Here is a 23,599-nt window from a genome sequence, read left to right on the forward strand (position 1 = left end):
GTATCAATGGTTCAGGCTGGTGGGGGTGTAATGGTGTGGGTGAGATTTTCCTGGCACTAGCAAGGTGTATCTAATAAAGTGGCTGGTGAGTGTATAAATACTGGGGTGGGATTGAGCTGAAACTATAAAAAGCAGCTTTAACCACTTCCCGACCGGCCGTTGTATATAATCGGCCGAACGGTGGCACTGCAGGGTTGGGTGGCCATTTATAAACGGCCTCCCCGCACCCTGCTTGTGCACGCTCCCCAGGAGTGCGCAGCACCATGATCCGGTGCCCACTGTGTCCTCCGGACACAGTGAAACTCCGATCATCGGACGGGACCTCTGTACGAGGTCCCGATCATGTGATCACTGATTGGCCAATCAGTGATCACATGCAAAGTAGTAAGCAAGATGTTACTTGTGACATAATTGCTTACTACGTGTGAAATCTGTGAATGATCACAGAGGTCACATGGTACAAGGCTATTCACAACAGCCTTGTACCATGTGACAAGCTTTGACCAATCACAGCTCACTCAGTAGTTCTCAATGGATGCAAGAATGCAGACAGAGAGAAAGAGAAATGATTGCTTTTACATCCTATATGGGTGTAAAAGCAATCAGTGTAAAAAAAAAAAATCTTCATCACCCCCCAAAAGTAGTACAGTGTCATCGTGGTGACACTGTGCTGCTAGGGTGACAGTATGTAAAAAAAATAAATAATATTATAAAAAAAAATAAAAATGTAAAACAAAATGTTTAAAAATTATAATTTTTGGTTATAAACTAATTTGACTTATTTTGTTTTTTACTAAAAAGATAACAAAATAAATTTTGGCCAAGATTTATGATGAAATATTATTATTTATTTGCAAAATTTTATAAGAAAAACACTTTTTTTCAAAATTTTTGGACATTTTCTTTTACATAGCAAAAAAAATAAAAATCCCAGCAGTGAATAAATACCACCAAAATAAAGTTTTACCTGTCTAAAAAAAATGGTAAAAAATGCATATGGGTACAGCGTTGCATGACCACACAATTGTCATTCAAAGTGTGATAGCGCTGAAAACTGAAAATTGCCCTGGACAGGAAGGGGGTAAAAGTGTCCGGACTGGAAGTGGTTAATAGGTAACTGGACAAATGTACAGGTAAGCTAAAAAAAAATGCCTTGATCTTAAATTTGGCCTCCCACATGTGATTTTTTTAATATAGTAAAATAAAGAAAGAGACCCCCGCCTCACACAATCCCTTCTGTTCCCCATTTTTTATTATTCCTTATTACGATAAGAATGGCCAGATATTATATATATAATGGATGCAAATGGATGCATCCATTATATGATATGGAAGCTGTAATTGTAATATTACTTTTGGGTGGCCTGACTCATTAAGGGCTCGTTTACAGCCCCATTTAGGATGAATGGGGGGGATGATTTTTGCCATGTTGTGATGCAAAATAATCACAGCCGCAGCATGTGCACAGCATGTGTACATCCCCTCCTGCTGCTATTGCAGTTTCTGGGGAGAGGTTGGGGGCAGTAAAAAGCAGCTACACAACGCGTTTTTACTACCCCTAACTGCAAGTGTAAACCTAGCCTTACAGGATAAGTTCACCTATTGGAGCATGTTACATGTTACACTCATATTTAGGATGCAATGTGAACCAGGTCTGCAACCCCCCCAAAAAAAAAAATTCACCCCTTCCCTGGTGACTGCAGATGGTTGATCCTCTCGCCGCACCTGCTGTCACTTTTAAAAAACATTGCCTCGCTCACACAGCCACATCACTGACGTGCGCCCTTGCAGTTCATTGACACTTCCTTCAGCTTTGTAACTGTCTGGCCATATGGAGGGAAGTTGGAGAGAGTGTCTGCAGGAGCCTGACATTGTACCTGCAATATATTGTTCATGGGTGCAATGCTCCGCAGGCTCATCAAAAAAAAATGCACATTTTTTTTTTCCTGCATGGGCATTTTTTTTCCTGCATGGGCTTCCTTTTTTCTTTCATCTAGAAGAGGGGAGGAGGGGCTTTCTCAGCTAAGCACACCCACCTGCCTGCATGCCTGAGCTAAGGGAAGATGGATTCCAGGAAAAAAAACTACACAAATCATCTGCCTTTACTCAAGATGACTGCGGCTAGAAATGCTGGTGGGTGTTTTTTAAAGCGATTTAGCTACAAAATAAACCAGACATGGATGGATGGGTGGGTTTACTTGTAGGTGATCTCTGTGGTTAAACTCTATGTATTTTCTCTATAATACAGTTCCTGTTTCCTGTTAGCAGAGAAGCAAGCAGATAAACACATGTGTCTTTCCACTGTCTGTTCTGTAAAGCTATATACAGAATCTCTAACATAACCTTTCCCCACTCTCTACAAAATTAGGAAAAAAATATTTTTGGTGGACATACACTTTAACTCTCAGGTCTGTACAACTTCTAAGACAATTAAGGGGATGACCCACTCCTACTTCCGGATTTCAATTTTTTTTCACAATGCAAATAGTGGGGTAGGACTACTCCTACAATACCAGGAGAGTGGTAACAGAACTGGATATCAAGGATGCTAGGAAATGTCCCAGCTCACTAAACAAGACCAGCATTATTACTATTGAATGAAGTGACCAACTGAAGTCCCATTGGAATGGTTTACCTTATTACATTTCCATATTACCACTCTTCAAAGTTTGTTCACTAGCAAAACTTTATCTGACCGTGAAGCTAAAATTTAGACTAATAAGGAACGTCAGGCCAAATTTTTCTAATTGTATCTTGCATCACACTTCACCTTTTCTTGTGCAATGGATGTCTGTTATATCAGGATTCCAGGTCAGGCTTGAACTGCATGAAGAAATCTCTGGACCTTCTAAATTCAGGTCTTGTTGGCATGAGAGTTTTATTTTATCTCCAACCTGGTAGGAATCCTTCTCCGGGGCAACCGTGATGCCACTTGGGAGCTGAGGCAAAGAACACAGAAGTCCTGCAAAAATGTTTTAAATAAAGTTAAAGTTGAAAATGGTATGGACAGATATAAGAAGGCCCCTAAAGTGTATCTATGGTCAGAATATCAAATCATATTTTTATTTCAAGATTGTATTTCAATTATTTCTAGCCTACGCCTATTAATCTGAACCATCTTGAAATTTGTAAACTTACTTTGTGACGATCCCCACATATTTCCTCCCCTGAATTCTGTGACATGTAGTCACTATGTCCTGTGAGTAGGCACTGCTGTGTCATACATTTCACAGAGCCTGCCTTCTGAACTACAGAGGTGCTGAGAGGAGGAGTTTCAGGAGGCAGAGTCAGTACAGGATTCACTGCTTGTAGGCAGCAAGGTACCATGGTATTTTTATTCCCTAGAAATCCATATTAAACAACAAAGGAGAAGATGCAAACCTTGCAGAGAATCCAGGAAGTTACTGAAAGAGACGGTCAGCAGACAGGCAGAATTCACAACATGAAACTAGATTTTTCAAGTGTGCTTGTGGGTATGGTCACCTCGCCCTGCATGTGGGGGTACCTTTGCTCAGGCGTGGCTGTGTTCATGTGAAGGTCAAACATTATGGCAGTACTCCGACTTAGAGACAGGCCCGTACATGGTGTACAGTTGAGTCCCTCTGTAAAACATGCTGCCCTGCATCACTAAACACCTTCCTTGTTGTATGTTGCATTTAGGAGGGACACTGCTGAGCCTGTGCCCTCTCCACCCATCTAGCGTACCTCGGTCATCTCACTCTCCCATCGTGCACCTACCACAGACCTAATGCATGCACTTACTTAACCAACTGCTAGCGAGGGAGCCAAAACACTGACCCCTTACTATCAGAGGACCCGCCGCCATGCCAGATACCATGCTTCTGGATATTCTGCTATTCACATTCCATCAGTCCTTGGATATCCATGGCAAGTATTCTCCTGCTCCAACACCTCTGCTGAGTTAATCCTTCGTAGTGGCCATGCTTCTGTACCCCACATGTGCTTTATGGGCCTTGTACTTTCATGTTCCAGAAACCATCATGCACTCTTTTAAGTAACTTTAGACCAGGCTTAAAACATTTTAGGGGGGAGGGACCAGACCATGGTCCTGTGAGCAGCATGAACTCCAGGCGCCTGCCATTCACTAGAGATGGCTAGTTCCTGACCACCCAGAGTTTACCTGAGGGAGGACCTGGCTGGCCGCGGTGCCTTGGCAGTTAGACGGTCCTTGTTGTGGCCTTGCGGAGGTGGGAGACCCTGCTGGAGTTGGGCCCCTGGTGCGACTGTATGGCCAGTGGTCGGCGGTGGCTGTGAGGTGCACAGGAGTCCCAAGATCTCGGCAAGTGGGGAGCAGGAGGTGGCGGCTGGACGTGCCCAGGTGACAGATGACTGCCCATGTGACAGGGAAGTCTTAAAGTTCCAGGAGAGCAGGAGGCTCTGCTCTTGCTCTCCTGGAGAGGAGACAGGGCTCTGGTGGGATCCCACCCTGTGCTGGGACACTAACTTCAGAAGACCCAGCAACACCCCAGATCTTTGCCAATGCATAGAGTCCCCCCACAGGTGTTTCTGGAAGCTTGGCTTGGAGGCCACAGCTGGAGCCAAAGTGTGAACAGGGACTGAAGGGTCCTGAATGGTCGGTTTGGAGGGTGATGGTGAATTGCCGTGGCCAACAGCAGGACATTTAAGTTTCTGTTGATGTGATGCATGTTTGATAAATCAAAACATACCTGAACAGTGGGAGGACTATATTGCAAGGTGTTCTCTTATGTTGCTGGAACTGTTTAACTTATTCTGTCCCCTAAAGAAACAGAATAGGAGGTGGTGAAAATCACTAGAAGAGAAGGGACTTTTCTTGGGGACGATAAATTTGTATTTTAACAGATAAATTTGTGCTGGGACGCTCAGGCGGCCATCTATTTGACAGCTACTGGAAGCTTTTGATAATAGAAAAGTAACAGGAGAGTCGAACAGAAATGAAGAGTAAATCACCTAAAGGAGGGGGGTCAAAACCCCCCAATCGAATGCAAATGCCAGTACAATTAAAAAATACATGCCCTCTCAGGAGAAATGTCTGGAGAAGCGAACCCGGGAAAAACAACAAGGAACTAGAAAATTTGACGGAGATCAATCTAGATTGTCATCTGGGTCCTGGGAAGGAAACCAGACCACCAAATCAATAAGTTTGGACAGTGTCATGGAACAACAAGGAGCTATGTCACAAATACCTACAAAAACTGAGATGGCGGAAATGTTTGCGAAACTGGAGATGTTTATTAAAAATGAGAAAGGGATACTACGCAATGATTTGGGTCGGATACTAAGGTGAAGAAGTAGAGGGGAGAATGGAGACTCACTCTCAATTAATCAATAAATTAGAAGCACAGGTGGAGGAGATGCGCAGAGAAAAGAGAAAGCTCTCATTTAAATTGGAAGACCAAGAGAACCACGACAGAAGAAACAATCTAAGGATCCAGGATCTACCAGGAGAAGAACAGGGAGAGGATCTACGGGAGAAAATAAAGAGAGTGTGTAATCCAATAATGGGAAGATCAGTGACAGAAAATCTGAAAATTGAGAGAGTACATAGGATCAAACGGCCACAAGGAGTGTCTGCGGAAAGCCTCAGAGATGTGATAGTTTAGTTCCATCACTATGAAGACAGAGAAAGAATATGGAAAAGTTTGCGTGATACTACTGAAATAAAATATAACGAGACAAAGTTGCATATTTTTGCTGACATTGCTCCAGAGACACTGGCTAGAAGAAGATTGCTGAAACTGGTGTTGGAACATATGAGGGAGAAAAAAGTTTGATATAACTGGGGCTTTCCAGCATGCGTGATAAGATGGAAAGACAGAAAATCGACAAGGCTGAGGTTCCCAGATTATCTCAGTGATTTTTGTGAGAAATTAGACTTAGAGAAAATAGACCTTGAAGGGTGGTCAGAGAGGCCTAAAGAGAGGCGTGGGGTGGATAGGGGAGGACAGGGGGGAAGGGTTGGAGATAAAAGTAGTCTGGGGATGGGAGAGGAGGAGAATCCCTAGGTGCCACCCGGAGCTGGGTATATCCTGTTTTTTTGTTTGTTTTTTTTCTCTCTCTCTCTCCGCCACCCCCCAGTCCTCTCCCGGCAGCACCATGGTTCCTTCGCCCTTTGTCCCTTCCTCCTCAGTGGGAGGGAGTGAGGGGTAGAGAGAACTTTGATTTGGCCAGTTGCCTGGAAGCCAAACATGCTGTTAAACTCCAATCAGACTAATGATATGATTTAGGGATTGGAGTGGGTGTGCGTGTTTTGAGTCTCACCCAAATTAGGAACATCGTATTCAAGACTAGATTATATAATGATGGAGCATAGACAACTGGAGTTGTTGGTTAACTCCAACATAAAGGTTATGTACATCTCTGATCATGCTCCTGACACAATGAGACTATGTGTAGGAGGAGACAAGGATAAAATAACTATGTGGAGATTAAATGAGATGCTTATACAAGATCCTGAAATAGAGAAAAGGCTAAGGCAGGAAATTGAGCAATTTGTTGAGCTCAATGAGACAGAGGAGGTTTCGGTGGCCACAATCTGGGAGGCACATAAAGCATATATCAGGGGAATATTGATTTCGATAGGGGCAGAAAAAAAGAAAGAATGGGGGGAAAAATAACAAATCCTATGGAACAGGAGTTGAGAAGGATACTTAATAGGGTCTCAAAAGAAAGATATCAGTGGGGTAATAGACCCATAAAATACCTTATGAGGAGGGTAAAGGAAAAGAAATCTAAAAACTTCATAGAAAAAAATAAAGATGATAAAGGAGAAATGGTGTACACCACCACTGATATTGCTAGTAGCTTCCAAAAATATTATAGCAGGCTGTATGAAGAGAAATAGGCAGAAATACTTAAATGAGATGGAGATTCCAAGAATAGCAGTAGAAAATTTAGTAGCCCTAGAGAGAACTATTACCCTGAAGGAAATCACCTTGGCCCTAAAGAATACGGCCGCAGGAAAGAGCCCTGGTCCGGAAGGATATACTGCAGGCTATTTTAAAAAAATTTGAGATCTCCTGGTCCCTAAAATGTGTGGTTATATGAATGCAATAGGAAAGGGGCTGGAAATCAGGGAAATATCACTGCAAACATATATAACTATCATACTTAAAGAAGGGAAGGATAGCTCACAGTGTGCTAGTTATAGGCCCATATCCTTACTAAACATTGATACAAAATTGTATGCTTAAGGAATGGGCAATTAGACTGAAGCAGCTAATGCTGGAGTGGATACATCTGGATCAGGCAGGATTCATCCCTGGGAGAGAAGGAAGGGACAATGGCCTGAGATCATTGCTCCTCTTACAAAGAGTAAAGAGAGAGAAACAGCCAACAATATTCCTGTGGATGGACACTGAAAAGGCTTTTTTTTTCATTTAAATCTTTTATTAAATTTTTTCAATAGAATCCCCGGGAGAGAAGGAAGGGACAATGGCCTGAGATCATTGCTCCTCTTACAAAGAGTAAAGAGAGAAACAGCCAACAATATTCCTGTGGATTGACACTGAAAAGGCATTTTTTTCTATTTAAATCTTTTATTACATTTTTTCAATACAAGAAAAAGGAAAACTCAACAATATAACATTATCATCCAAAAGACAGACTTTTCAACTGAATTCCCCCCCACCCACCCCTCAACTTATCCCAGTCCATATAACTCTTCCCATTTCTTTCCATCATTTCAATCCATATCTATATCCCTTCTCTTTGATAATCTCTTCCTACAGTTCCTCTTCTTTCCATTCTTTCTTTCTCTCCAGCCCATCTTTTCCTGTTCCATTCAATTGTCCTACCTCAGATCCCCTGGGACTCCCACTACTTCCATATATTTTTCAGATTTCTTGAAGTCATACCATCTACTCCATTCCTCTCTAAATTTCTCCATTTTATCATCATCTATATGGTATAACTATAGCAAAAAATGGTGAAGCGCTATGCAAATGCAACAATTCAGTGTATATACACACAAATATAGGTGAATATACATTAATAAGCAATAATTAAAATGTGAGACTCCAATCTTTTAAATAATATAGAGTGACATGTGCTTAAAACAGCAACACACTGTGCAAAAACAAGTGCCTGGTCTGCCAATAAAAATATAAACACACCATGTTAAATGAAATATATACCCAAAATAGATATATATACATAAATAATATTAACGTGAGACTCCAATCCTTGAAATAATACAAAGTGACCCGTGCTTAAAACCAGCAACACACTGTGTAAAAAATGCCTGGTCTGCTAAACAATATGTATCCTGAGGAAGCCACGTGTCCTATCGTGGTGTAACGCGTAGAGAGCATGTGCGGTGACACGCTTCCGGTTTCAGCGGTGATGCACTTCCGGCTTTGATGCCATCTTGCTACACCCGAGTCCCCTAGTACACCCATAGCACATGGGAAACTGCTGTACTAATAGGATTTTAATGTGAGTGTCCATTTATTTGGCGTTTTTTCATTAATAAAGCGGTATTACACTATGGAGGTCTTACTCTTTACCCCTGTCATGCATGCCTGAGCCTATTGTGTGAAAGGGATATTTGATGCGCTGAGCTATAATCGGAGCACGATTGGAGTCAGTGGAGCCATAGTGTGGGAAGCCGTCTGGTTTGAGGATTACCCAAGGTGTTGTGGCCCTTAAGGGTCGATGTTAGGAGGTGAGGAGGCACTTTAGCCACTGTGGGATAAGTCACAAAGAGTGTCACTGAGAGCACTTATAGTGTACACTGAAGATTGAAGCACTTTTTGTTGGACTGGTCACTATCGATGTTTACACTGAACGATTTTATTCAATTGTCGTTTATAATTTTTTTCTATTTGTGTTGTTGCACCTATCACTTGATATATTAATAATGGATATCTCATTTTTGGTATATATTTCACTCTACCTGGTGTGTATACATATTGTTTAGCAGACCAGGCATTTTTTACACAGTGTGTTGCTGTTTTTAAGCACGGGTCACTTTGTATTATTTCAAGGATTAGAGTCTCACGTTAATATTATTTATGTACAGTCATGGCCGAAATTGTTGGCACCCTTGATATTTTTCCTGAAAATCAAGTATTTCACACAAAAAAGGTATTGCATTAACACATGTTTTGCTATACACATGTTTATTCCCTTTGTATGTATTGGAACAAATATAAAACAGAGGCAGAAAAGCAAATATGACATAATGTCACACAAAACCCCAAAAATGGGCTGGACAAAAGTATTGGCACCCTTAACTTAATATTTGGTTGCACACCCTTTGGAAAACATAACTGAAATCAGTCGCTTCCTATAACCATCAATAAGCTTCTGACACCTCTCACCCGGAATTTTGGACCACTCTTCCTTTGCAAACAGCTCCAGGTCTCTCTTATTGGAAGGACACCTTTTCCCAACAGCAATTTTAAGATCTCTCCACAGGTGTTCAATGGGATTTAGATCTGGGCTCATTGCTGGCCACTTCAGAACTCTCCAGCGCTTCTTTGCCATCCATTTCTGAGTGCTTTTTGACGTATGTTTGGGGTCATTGTCCTGCTGGAAGACCCAGGATCTTGGACGCAAACCCAGCTTTCTGACACTGGGCCCTACAGTGCGACCCAAAATCCTTTGGTAATCCTCAGATTTCATGATGCCTTGCACACAGTCAAGGCACCCAGTGCCAGAGGCAGCAAAACAACCCCAAAACATCATTGAACCTCCACCATATTTTACCGTAGGTACTGTGTTTTGTTCTTTGTAGGCCTCATTCCGTTTTTGGTAAACAGTAGAATGATGTGCTTTACCGAAAAGCTCTATCTTGGTCTCATCTGTCCACAAGACGTTTTCCCAGAAGGCTTTTGGCTTACTCAAGTACATTTTGGCAAACTGTAGTCTTGCTTTTTTATGTCTCTGTGTCAGCAGTGGGGTCCTCCTGGGTCTCCTGCCATAGCGTTTCATTTCATTTAAATGTCGACGGATAGTTCGCGCTGACACTGATGCTCCCTGAGCCTGCAGGACAGCTTGAATGTCTTTGGAACATGTTTGGGGCTGCTTATCCACCATCCGGACTATTCTGCGTTGCAATCTTTCATCAATTTTCCTCATCCGTCCACGACCAGGGAGATTAGCTACAGTGCCATGGGTTGCAAACTTCTTGATAATGTTGCGCACTGTGGACAAAGGCAAATCTAGTTCTCTGGAGATGGACTTGTAACCTTGAGATTGTTGATATTTTGCCACAATTTTGGTTCTCAGGTCCTCAGACAGTTCTCGTCTCCTCTTTCTGTTGTCCATGCTTAGTGTGGCACAGACAGACACACAATGCAAAGGTTAAGTGAACGTCTCTCCTTTTTATCTGCTTTCAGGTGTGATTTCTATATTGCCCACACCTGTTACTTGCCCCAGGTGAGTTTACAGGAGCATCACATGCTTGTAACATTCTTATTTATCCGCAGTTGTGAAAGGGTGCCAATACTTTTGTCCAGCCCATTTTTGGAGGTTTGTGTGACATTATGTCGAATTTGCTTTCTTTCCTCCCTTTTTTTGTTTTGTCCCAATACACACAAAGGGAATAAACATGTGTATAGCAAAACATGTGTTAATGCAATACGTTTCGTGAGAAATACATGATTTCCTGGAGAAATATCAAGGGTGCCAACAATTTCGGCCATGACTGTATATATATGTATTTTGGGTATATAGTTCATTTAACCTGGTGTGTTTATATTTTTATTGGCAGACCAGGCACTTGTTTTTGCACAGTATATTGCTGTTTTAAGCACATGTCACTCTATATTATTTAAGATTGGAGTCTCACGTTTTAATTATTGCTTATTAATGTATATTTATTCACCTATATTTTTGTGTATATACACTGATTTGTTGCATTTGCATAGCGCTTCACCATTTTTTGCTATAATTTACACATCCTGAGGTATAGGGAATTGGTGATAGGAGCTGGCTATTTATTAGGTAATTTCATAGTTGAGCGCAGGAGGATATTTCAATTTTATATGGTATAACTCCTCCATCTCCATATTCAACCCGGTCTATCCAGTCCCTCATTGTTGGAGACTCCTGTACCTGCTAGAATTTGGGAATAAGTACCTTAGCCACGTTAATCAGATGGTGTAATACACTATTTTTATACTGTTTCACTGATAACTCTGACCTATAAAATAAACACACCCACGGATATTTCTGTATTGTAATCTCCATTATCTCTTGTATAAACTGGATTTTTGTTCCCTTAGATCCACATCCCCTCCAACATAGCGGTGAGCAGTGGCATACCGAGGCAGGTGCGGGGGGTGCGGCCCGAACCGGGTGACACCTACCGCACGACGTAACACCGGACCCGCTCCACGAAAAGGTAAGTTGTAAAGCAAGCCGACGATCTGTGGATTTGGGAGCATAATGGATCGGACTCTGATCCATTATGCTCAATCCACAGATCCAAACCATCCTGTGGGGATTGTCGGCATGCAACCTATACGAGGTGACACCGGACCCACTCCACGAAAAGGTACGTTGCACAGAAGCCGACAATCCCCGTAGAATGTATCGGATCTGCGGATTGGGGAGCATAATGGATCGGAGTCCGATCCATTATGCTCAATCCGCAGGTCCGATCCATTCTGCGGGGATCGTCGAAGGGGGTGTTACCAGGTGTTATCGCAATGGGTGACACCAACCCTAGGGACGCCCCTGGCGGTGAGACTTCTAATAGCTGTCTATGTGCAACACTCAGTGTCAAATACCATCTCGTTAAACATTTATAATTCATTTCAACTGTGTTCATGTTCATCACCCCATGTGTTAGTTTAAACATTTTATTTTTCTGTTGTTCACTCATTTTTGTTCCCAGTTCCCTTTCCCATTTCTCTAAGAATGATGGAGGACCCACCCCCTTCAATTCAATAAGAATCTTATATATCCTAGAAGTAACTTGTTTTGGAGCTATACTAGCACCCAACATTTTTTCAAAGGGGAGCATGTTCTCCGGCATCCTCAGTGGTTGATGCAACTTTGAAACAAAATGTCTTAATTGGCAGTATCTTAAATCATCTAATACAACAAATAACTCTTTTTTACTCTTTAAATTTTGTTCAAGTGTGCAGCTTCCCCTTAACTACTGTAACTCTTAACCGTGCGTATCCATCTTTAAACCAATTCCTCGAAATATTGTCTTTCCCTGGTGGGAAAAACTCATCTCATACTATTAACACCTCCTGTGTCAATGTGCTACTAGTCTCATCTATAATGCGAAACTCTCGTGGTATCCAAATAGCCTTCTCTAATCGTGCATTACTTAAAATAGTTATTTTAACCCAACTTTTCCCCTGTGAGTTAAATGTCCAATCTCCAACTCTTGACAGTATCATTGTTATATAATAATTCCTAATATTGGGCAGGTTTAATCCCCTTTTTTCGCTTTATTATTACACAAAAATTCATACCTAATTCTTGATTTCCTGAGACAAATCCAACTTTATCTAAATGTATCCATTCTGGCATCAACTCTTTTAACCTAGTAGCTAGCACTTTCGCAAACAGTTTTGTATCTGTTTAATAATGATATAGGTCTATAACTAGCGCATTGTGAACTATCCTTTCCTTGTTTTAAAAGAATTGTTATATACGCTTGCAGCGATTCTTCTCTTATTTCCATTCCCTCTCCTAAGGCATTCATATATGTACAGATTTTCGGGACAATTAATTCTTTAAATTTCTTATAATACCCCATGGTATACCCATCGGGTCCTGGGCTCTTCCCTCATGTTGTATTCTTTAGGGCCATATTCATTTCATCCTGGGAGATCGGTTGTTCTAGAGACGCTAATTTTTCTTCTGATATTTTTGACAGGTCTGCAGCCTCTAAATATTCCTACATTTTCCTCCTTTTTGCTTCCTCTATAACTTTCTGGTTCTTAGAACTCACATCATACAGCTTGCTATAATATTTTTGGAATGTTTTAGCAATATCGGTGGTGGAGTACACCAGTTCTCCTTTTTCATCTTTAATTTTTTCAATATAGTTCTTCGATTTCTTTTCCTTGAGTCTTTTCATCAGGTATTTTCCTGGCTTATTCCCCCACCTGTATCTTTTCTTTGAGACCCTAATAAAAATCTTCCTTGATTCCTTTTCCAATAGATCTTTTAGCTCTTCTCTTTTAACTCTAATCTTCGAATATACCTCTGTATCCAGTCTTTTTTTTATGTGCCTGTTCTAATCTATATAGCTCCTATATCACCTCCTTTATTTTTCTCTCGCGATCTTTCTTTTTTTTGGCCCCTGATATACGCCTTATGTGCCTCCCAAATTGTAGCTACAGAGACTTATTTGTTTCATTTAACAGAAAAAATTGTTCTATTTCCTCCCTTAATGTTCTTTCCACTTCAGGGTCCTGTATAAGCGTCTCGTTTAATCTCTACATAGCCCTTTTATTCCGTTTTCCTCCTACGTTCAGACTTGCCGTGACAAGAGCATGATCGAGATAGACTTATTGATTAAATCTAATATAGAGTTTATGTCTAATTGTCTATGTTTGATCATTATACAGTTGCAAGAAAAAGTATGTGAACCCCTTGGGATTACGTGGAGTTTTGCATGAATTGGGCATAAAATGTGCTCTGAACGTCATCTAAGTCACAACAATAGAAGAACACAGTCTGCTGAACATAATACTACACAAACATTAGATGTTGCCATAGTTTAATTGCACATAACATGTAAACATTCACAGTGCAGGGAGGAAAAAGTATGTGAGGCCCTAGCTTAATGACTTCTCCCAGAGCTAATTGGAGCCAGGAGTGAGCCAACCTTGACTCCAATCAGTGTGATGATATTGTATGTGTTGCTGACAGCTGTCCTGCCCTTAAAAAACACACACCTGTTTTGGGTTTACTGGTTTCAAGAAGCACTGTCTGATGTGAACCATGCCTCGCAGAAAAGAGCTCTCAGAAGACCTACGATCAAGAATTGTTGACTTGCATGAAGCTGGAAAGGGTTACAAAAGTATCTCCAAAAGCCTTGATGTTCATGTGTCCACGGTAAGACAGACTGTCTACAAATGGAGAAAGTTTAGCACTGTTGCTACTCTCCCTAGGCGTGGTCGTCCTGTAAAAATGACTGCAAGAGCACAGCGCAGAATGCTGCATGAGGTAAAGAAGAATCCCAGAGTGTCAGCTAAAGACCTACAGAAATCTCTGGCACATGCTAACATTTTTGTTGACACATCTACAATAAGGAAAACATTAAACAAGAATGGAGTACATGGGAGAACACCACGGAGGAAGCCATTGCTGTCCAAAAAGAATATTGCAGCACGTTTGAAGTTTGCAAAAGAGCACCTGGATGTTCCACAGCACTACTGGCAAACTATACTGTGGACAGATGAAACCAAGATTGAGTTGTTTGGGAAGAACACACAACACTATGTGTGGAGAAAAAAAGGCACAGCACACCAACATCAAAACCTCGTCCGCACTGTAAAACATGGCGGAGGGAGCATCATGGTTTGGGGCTGCTTTGCTGCCTCAGGGCCTGGACGGATTGTTGTCATTGATGGGAAAATGAATTCCAGAGTTTATCAAGACATTTTGCAGGAAAACGTACGACCATCTGTCCGCCAACTGAAGCTCCGCAGAGGATGGGTGATGCAACAGGACAATAACCCAAAGCATAAAAGTAATTCAACAAAACAATGGCTGCAACAGCACAGAATACGCCTTCTGGAGTGGCCCAGTCAGAGTCCTGACCTCAACCCGATTGAAATGCTGTGGCATGACCTTAAGAGAGCGATTCACACCAGACATCCCAAGAATATTGCTACACTGAAACAGTTTTGTGAAGAGGAGTGGTCCAAAATTACTCCAGATCATTGTGCAGGTCTGATCTGCAACTACAGGAAACGTTTGGTTGAGGTTATTGCTGCCAAAGGAAGGTCAACCAGTTATTAAGTCCAAAGGTTCACATACTTTTTCCTTCCTGCACTGTGAATGTTTACATGTTATGTGCAATTAAACCATGGTAACATCTAATGTTTGCATAGTATTATGTTCAGCAGACTGTGTTCTTCTATTGTTGTGACCTAGATGACGTTCAGAGCACATTTTATGCCCAATTCATGCAAAACTCCACGTAATCCCAAGGGGTTCACATACTTTTTCTTGCAACTGTATATTCCAACCTAGAATACGATCTATGTGCCTGGGAGAAGAAGGCATAATCTCTTTCTCTGGGATGTTCCACCCTCCATGTATCTAGCTGACTTTGATGTAGCATCTTTTTCAACAGTCTTAGTTTTTTGCCTCCTCCTCTTTGCGCATTCGAAGATGCATCCAACCATGGATTCAGACAAAAATTAAAATATCTTGCTGAGACAAGACTACCTCTCTTAAAACCCATAATTTTACCCAACACTCCATATAGAAATACTTCTGGATTTTGATTCAGACAATAAATATTAGCCAGCGTATAGTTTTGTCCCCACATTTTCCCTCTTAAACATAAGAACCAGCCCTCTGGATCCACCAGTTTCTCCTCCAGATCAAAACCCACGGTTTTTGAAAACCCGATCGCTACTCCTTTAGCCCTCTTTATTGGGGAGTCCGCGTAATACCAAGTTGGATAGTGCCTTGAGTATAATTTAACATTAGTATCATATGATAAATGTGTGTCTTGTAAAAACACTACATCAGCAGAAAGTTTGTAAATTTCCCTAAGTATCTTATGTTTTTTAGTAGGAGAATTTAAACCTTTCACATTATATGTCGTAAGATTAATCAGGCTCATAACTATCTCTTATTTCTCTTCTTCTTCTGCTCAGAGGAAGAAAGATATAGACTACTCAACTCACTTCTCTTTTTTCAACCTTTCGCTTTCACTTTCATTAGACCCTTCTGACCACCCCAAAATGTCCACATTCTGCAATTCTAATTTCTTGCAAAAATCACTAAGTTCTTCTTAGATGATTTCCCATCTTTCCACCCATCCAGACATGCCAGGAATCCCCAGTTGTATTGAATTCTCTTCTCCCTCATCTGGTCTAATAAAGGTTTCAATGATCTCCTTCTAGCTAATGTTTCAGATGCGATGTCTGTGAAAACTTGTATTTTTGTATATCCGTATTTTATTTCTGGGATCGCCCACAGTTTTTACCATATTCTTTCTCTGTCCTCATAATGATGGAATTGAACAATCATGAATCTTGGAATGTTTGATGTTACTCTTGGCGGGCATCTTAATCTATGTATTATTACGAATAGTGGATTGGACATATAATGCAGAAGGGAAAGGCTGGGTAAATATGGAAGGTATTTTGAGTAAGGCACAGTTAGGGAAGATTGTCTGGATACCAAATAAATTCTGTATATTGGATGTGAATGCTAGTCCATTGACAAAGAAAGTTTTTGTGTTTGGGATATAATATATAAGCAAAAGGGATGGAAATATAATTCAGCATTGACCCCCTTGTTGGGAACGGAGTACTTTCCCCCAGGGAAGGACAATATTTCTGGGAAATGGATTAAAGATAAAAATGCACGTTTGAAGCATATATTAAATTAGAGGAAATTGCACACTTTTCAAGATGTAAAGAAGAAAATAGATTTATATTTCACATTAGATGAGTGACGATACTATCAATTAGGTAATTTTGTTTCAAGGTTCCCACAACCACTGAGGACGCAGAAGGATCAGTATCCATTTGAAAGATTGTTGAATGTAAATATAGTTCCATATCTATAAGGATCTTATAGATCTTAGAGGTGACTTGTTTTGGAAGCAGCTGATCCTCCCTTGTTCTTGGAAAAATGGGAAAAGGAACAACAAAAGAATAAAATATTTAAACTATCACATGAAGTGATGAATATGAGCACAGTTGAAATGAATTACAAAGGTCTGGTGAGATGGTATATTACACTGAGTGTGGCACATAAACAGCAAGTAGATGTTTCACCTTTATGTTGGAGAGGTTGTGGGAATAAGTAAACCATGGCACATATATGGTGGGATTGCCCAAAAATACAGGACTACTGGAAATAATAAATACAATATATTCAGGAAATATGTAGGATCGCCATACAGAAAGACCCGTGGATGTGTTTATTTTATAATTTTGAGCCTTCAGTGAATCTGCATAAAAACAGTGTATTATATCATTTAGTCAGTGCGGCTAGGGGCTTGATTCCCAAGTTCTGGCAAGCTCCGGAGCCACCAAGAATAATTGATTGGATAAATAGAGTTGAAAATAATTATAGGATGGAGAAGTTATATCATATAGAGGAGGATAAAACAGAAAAATTGAGGAAAATGTGGAGTAGTTGGTTAGACTTTAAAACATCTAAAAGATATCCGGAACTGGTTGGAGTTTAGGTGGAAAAGTCTAGAGAGAGGTCGACGGAGTATCTGAAAGGGAGAGTAGAGGTGGGAGGGAAGGGATATAGACAGAGAAGCATGAGAGGAGATACATACTAGGCAATAGAACGTGGACAGGGGCAAATGGAGGAGGGAGGGGGATAGAGGATAAGGTGATGTAAAATGGAATTTATGTATATGTGAAGTGTTTGTGTATAAGGTTGGTTTTTTTTTGTACTGGAAAATGTAATATAAGATATAATTAAAGAAAAAAAAACATTTTAGAAACTTTACTGAAAACTCTTGTGGCAATGTCTATACAAATGAAATACAGTTCCAACCCTAACTCAATATGCTCAGGCTGCCCTGGCATACCTGAAAAGGTTTCTATCTGGAGTCATATCTGGTGTCCTCCAAAGCTGGCAGATTCCTCCTTAACTTCATTATCTTGTGGGACTACATGATGCAGCAGGTGATCTTCAGCATCCCGTGTGCAGATTCTCCCTCTGGGCCTGGCCTTCCCCCTATACGTAGAACCGGAAAGGAAGGCAGTACCCAAAAAGCCCAGGAAAAGAGTCTAGGACAATTAACCCCTTCCCAGACTGGGCAGACCTACTAACTCAATTACACACACACAATCCTCCTTGTAGGCACGTGCCTATGAGCTTATATTGGATTGTCAAATATAACTATTGTTTATATTGTTATTACAATGCTGGTGATATAAAATGAAAGTTTATGCTGTGCCCATAGAGCTCTTTTACGTTGTCCTAAATTTGGGGGGGATAATATTGATGTGACACTCTCTAGTGTACATAAGGATTTTTTGTACATATTTATAGGCTTGCTAGAAGCCTGGGTATGAGTCAGCCTGGGAGTCAGCGAGGTTACTTCAGGTTAGGCTGGAGGGCTCTGCAGGTCAGCTCCCTGATACCTCCCCTGCTCTAGAAACTTGGAGAAGTTTCTAGAAGCAGTGGACATGGGTGAGGAGGGGTTGATCTGCATACTTAGGGGAATCTGGCCAATCCCCAAGCAGGAGGCCTGGCATGGTTGCTAGGTAAGCCCTTAAATATAAGAGAGCCTGGTCAACAAGGGGAATCAGATAGAAGATGGAGTGAGGAAGTGCTGCTGGTTTGGAGCCTAGGAGGGGACCCCAGAGGAGGGGGGGGTCTGCCTACAGGCTGAAGCTGGACAGAAGAGCCTCAACTGTTCCACAGTCTACCAGGGAAAGACAACCTGTCAGCGGTGAAGGAGCCAGCCCAGCATAAGGCCTGAAAGCAGTTTCAACGTTTAAGCTACAGGAACAGGACAATGTGAGTACACCCCCTGGGCCAAAGAAGGAGGAGGGCGGTCAGGTGCAATACCCAACTAGTTCTCCCTGGGACAGCATTCTCTGTGTGTCTCTTGGAATCCCTTGCCCTGGGATACTCTGCAGACAGCCAGGTGTATGGGGAGATTCTGGAGATTCTGGGGTCTGAGGAGGTTCATTTAAGGGGACCAAGTGCTCCTTGTAAAGACTTTGTGCTAATCTGCCAGAAGGGAAGTGCCACTCCAGAAGCCTAGGATCCATTTTGTGCTGGATAGATTTTTGAGATGTTTGTCTTCCAAGTTGTTCAGTTTCATTGAGCATCCCATCTACCCCTAGACCCTATCTAAATTGTTAACCCCTAGAAAAACAACAAAAACCAAGCTCATGGACTGTTTACTGACTTTGGATGAAATGTGGAAAATGCTTCTTGCCTGGTTGTGCAGAGCTTAAAGGGACCCAAAAACTCAGCGGCCCTTAAGAGGGTAGCGCTACATTGACCACAAGTAAAAAATGGGAGAGATTGACTGGAATATAACATTAAATCATTTTTTTTTTTTTGCTATCTGTGTCCCATTCAGCAGATTTCCCCTCAATTCCTGCCTGTAGACATAACAAGAAGTAAAAACAAACCTCCCTATAGTAATGTGAATCTCCTATTTTTTAAATTTTTCTGTTCCTATTATGGTGACAACTCAAAATTTTATATTTTGCCACACTTCCATTCCCAGACAGTGGTCGCCATGAGGGTGAGGGAATTTCCCTAACAGGGACACAAACATCAACAGAAAACTAACAGATGGAATCCTCCACACGCTATAAAAAAATGCCTTTAGATATACTTAAAGGAATAATATACTTGCTAACATATTGCAATGTAAAGCCTACCCAATGCTAAGTTTTTCTTTTATTTTGGAGACAAGGGTAGAAGATGGAAGGGCTAGAACCTCTGACAGGCTTTTATTGCGGTCTGAGTCTGTACTGGAGAGATTCACCTTCTCTATTTGTCCTGGTGATCAATGTCACCATGACAGAAAGTGATAAAATTCCAAAATGTTATGGTTGCTCCCAGGATAGGAGGTGAGTGGAAATCTTCCATTGCGAACAACAGTTACAGAGACAATTATCCTATACAGGATTATTTATTTATTGCAAGTATTTATGTAGCACTGTCATTTTATGCAGCACTTTATATACTTTTCATTCATGTCAGTCCCTGCTCTTAAGGAGCTTACAAGGTCCCTACCTTACATACATACCCATACTAGGTGCCAATTCAGACAGTAGGTAACTAACCTACGGGCACCTAGGTGGATGTACTAACCACTGAGTCATTGTGTTGCCTCTTATTTTAACCCCTTTATGCTGGTCACACACAAATGTGCGGCCTCCCGGCATCTGGGCCTAGACGCCGGGCGGCTGCACATTTGCGTTCATGTAAGAAAAAACATATCTGCTGAGAGCGTGCTCCCTGCGCACTCCCAGCACACATGTCCGGTACTAACGGAAAGGTCCCGGTCTGCTCTTTTGATCGGGACCTTTCCCAATCATGTGACTGCCGTGGCGACGCGTCACGGCGATCACATGATCCCTAAACCATGCCCCACCCGCCCCGCCTCCCGGCGTCTGAAACTCTTAAAGGGCCGGGAGGCGCCAGCGGGAAGGGGTTAAGGAAATCTCCTTTGATTTCCTATGTCTCTGGATCCCCAATGGCACACAGACAGCAAAAGAAATTGTGTTTTAACCATTTCATATTCATCCCATAACTGAAAAAAAAGTGTTGACTTTGAAACAACTGTTTCCAGGTTTGTTTTTCTTAGGTTTCCTTGGCATAACTGATAGATCAGCAGCAGAAGTGGAATATAAGCATGGTAATGGGCACACGGAGTAAAGAACAGCCCCATTATGACTAACTTGCATCCAAAATTGCCAACCACTCATTGACATCTGAAGCATTGGTGTACTGAATGTGCAGGGAGTATCAAAAAGCCTGTAGTTGATATATGGCCATTATTCTGCAGGGTTCAGATCCCATATAATTTTCACTCTGCAGAACTGCGATATAAAGACTTGCTTATGCAGCTAAATGTTACCAGTCAACCTAACGAGCTTACAGATCTATGTATAATATTTTTGTGAAAGCTAAATGCATCAAGTAAAAACAGTAATTGCAGTGCCTTGGTCCCACGCCCCAATGAAGAAGAATACATTTCATTAGAACATGTATAAGTAAAGTATATCTACTTACTTTGGCATTTCATGGCATTGACTTGCCACGAGAGGTCTTCTTTACATTCAGCAACAGCCTCACCCACCAGTGTGTACCCACTATTGCACGTGTACACAATACGTTTGCCAGCAAAGTACGAATTGTCATCATCCTGTTGAGAGAACAAGATAAAAGGAAAATAGAGGCTCAGTCATTGCTTTCTTGGGAATTAAGTGCTAGAAATTTAATGCTGGACTTCGGGGAAAATTCAGCATGAGCAGCTTTAATTGCTATATCCCTTACTTCCCCGGCAAGTGGCGCTCATCTCTTCCCCTCAGAGCTCTGGGCTGTGGGCCGACCCTTGGCATGTTCACTTATAATACAGGACTGCTGGTCCTTCATTGTATGTGATGACGCCAGAGTGTCACAGCACCAAAGAGGGGACTGGTCACTTAGAGAGGAGGAAGCCTGCATGATCGAGGGACAAGGAATGAAAAACTGCATTTAAGGGCTTGTTCACACTTGACTAAATTTCTAACTTTTAACAAAAAGTTCTTATAGCTTTAGTATGGGCGTTAGACTGGCTTTTTACAAGAGTTAAAAACGCTCCCCAAACACTCTATGTGCAGTTTTGAAGCATTTTATAAGAGTTTGACAAGTGTTAAAACCACACCACAAACTAAATAAACTGTAATTGACGAGCCACAACCACACCACAAATGCCCCCCAAACGCCTGCTAGTGCGTTTGAGGAGTGTCACCATAGACTTGAATGGGTATATTCACAAAGATATGTTCCCCAACAGTTTGTACCGGGACTTTTAAGGCAACTCAAAATAAAAGATATAAGCATGTAAATAATTTTATTACAAAATTGTGGTGAAACATCATAATTTGACATATAACACAAACTTGCTGTGGGCTGAGAATTGGTATTCACCCTCTTCTGTGACCCAGAAGAAAGAGAAGGGTTACTAAACCAGCTGAAAATCTAACGCGTTTCAGAGCAAAAGTCGTTCTTCAGGGGTATGCTGAAAGGGAAGGATGGCCAAGAAACATTCATCCAGTTTCCTTTTGTAATTTAACTCGTCATAATTGTACAAAAAGAACAGAAAATTATCTTCTCTTTATGTGCTCACCATCAACACCTCGATGCACCAGGGCTAGATGGAAAGAGGGCTCAGGATCGGGGGAGGGAAACCAGCCCCCAAAGTGAATTTCTCACACAGGACAGCGGAGCCACTTAGGGGGCTAAAAAAAGCCAAAAATGTCCCTGAAGAAAGACTTTTGCTCTGAACCGCTTTCTTCTGGGTCACAGGAGAGGGTGAATACCAATTCTCAGCCCACAGCAAGTTTACAGTCATTTTTCAACATTTTCTTCCATGTATTATTTTAACATTTGTGTTATATTCCAAATTATGATGTTTCACCACAGTTTTGTAATAAAATTATTTACATGTTTATATCATTCGAGTTGCCTTAAAAGTCCCAGTACAAACTGTCGGGGAACATATCTTTGGGTATATACCTTTGGGATGTTGGCAACTAGAGAATGAACCCTGTGCTGGATCCACATACTAGACTTGAATGGGAGGCGCTGAAAGGCTTCAAACTCCTCCTAACATAAAGCTTCAATTGTGAAGCGACACGATGCTGACGCTTCATGTTTTCATAATGTGCACAGCATTGTGTGCTGCCCATAGTATCATTTCCATAGGCATTTAGGGGTGTTAAAAACACCCCTCAAACACCTGCTTTCAATGCCAGTGTGAACTAGGCCAAAAGGTACCCAAGACAAAAATGAACCTGGAGTTCAACTTCATTCTGACTTTTCTTAACACAAAAGGACATTATAAAATTATACTGTATTATGGAACTCTTTTCAAAAGGTAAAAAAATAAGCAACATTTCAACTAAATTTCCATATTTTCTAAGAAATATCCCAGAAAAGAAAACTCCAATTTAATTAATTCCTAATAACTATAATGAAAAGGATAATTTTCTCAGCAACGGAGTTATGGCTGGTTTTGTCTGAAGTTGAATCGCCCTTTTACCAGAAACAATGGAACAAAGATATTGTTTACACATCTTGTCCACTGGCCTTGCTGTTCCTCTGAAAAGTGCAGTTGACAGGCAGCTAGGAGGTAATACGTTGCCTCCTCATTGCCTGTTTTAACCCAGAAAAGCCCACACCACTGTGCCACAACCATGTACACTGCATGTTGGTGCAAGTCCCTTTCACCTCATTGGGTCGTGTTTAGCAGTGGTACTGCCTACCAAACTGGAAATGGGGTATCATTTTTGCCACAGTCACAAAGCAAAGCTCTGCAGCCACGGCATGTGTTCAACCTTGTCCAGCTGCTGTTGCACCGTAAGGGGAGCAGTCGAGGGACGGTGCACCTGTGGCTCAACTGCCTATTTTTATCGCCACTGGCCACCCATGTGATCGAACCCTAAAAGTACACAAAACAGCTGTACTTACCAAGACATAGCCATTCCACAGAGTGGGAGGAGGAGGGCAGAACTCAGTAGGTAAAATGTTAATGTCAAAGCAGTGAGGCTCCACAGTTCTGCAGACAAATGAAAACACATTATTATTATTATACAGGATTTATATAGCTCCAACAATTTGCACAGCGCTGTAGAAAATCATGCATCAAGTGCATGGGAGCCTTGGCTGTCCTGGGTCTCTATCTTCTCATTGGCTGAGACACAGCAGTGGGAGCCACTGAGAATTTTTCCTAAAA

The 23,599-nt window shown here is 41.5% G+C and overlaps 1 protein-coding gene across 1 annotated transcript in view; it reads right to left on the reverse strand.

Moving 5' to 3' along the window:
- C7 (complement C7) overlaps positions 1 to 23,599 on the reverse strand; it is a 115,011-nt gene that overhangs the window by 8,699 nt on the left and 82,713 nt on the right. The window contains exons 13-15 of the mRNA XM_089687815.1: positions 23,335 to 23,422; positions 20,893 to 21,025; positions 2,771 to 2,962 (exon numbers count right to left, since the gene is read on the reverse strand). Of these exons, the coding sequence (XP_089543941.1) occupies positions 2,771 to 2,962; positions 20,893 to 21,025; positions 23,335 to 23,422 (413 nt within the window). The remainder of the gene's footprint in view (positions 1 to 2,770; positions 2,963 to 20,892; positions 21,026 to 23,334; positions 23,423 to 23,599) is intronic.

The sequence above is a fragment of the Staurois parvus genome, unplaced genomic scaffold, assembly GCF_062004578.1.
Source record: "Staurois parvus isolate SC_StPar_1 unplaced genomic scaffold, SC_StPar_1.0 ptg000438l, whole genome shotgun sequence".
Lineage (NCBI taxonomy): Eukaryota > Metazoa > Chordata > Amphibia > Anura > Ranidae > Staurois > Staurois parvus.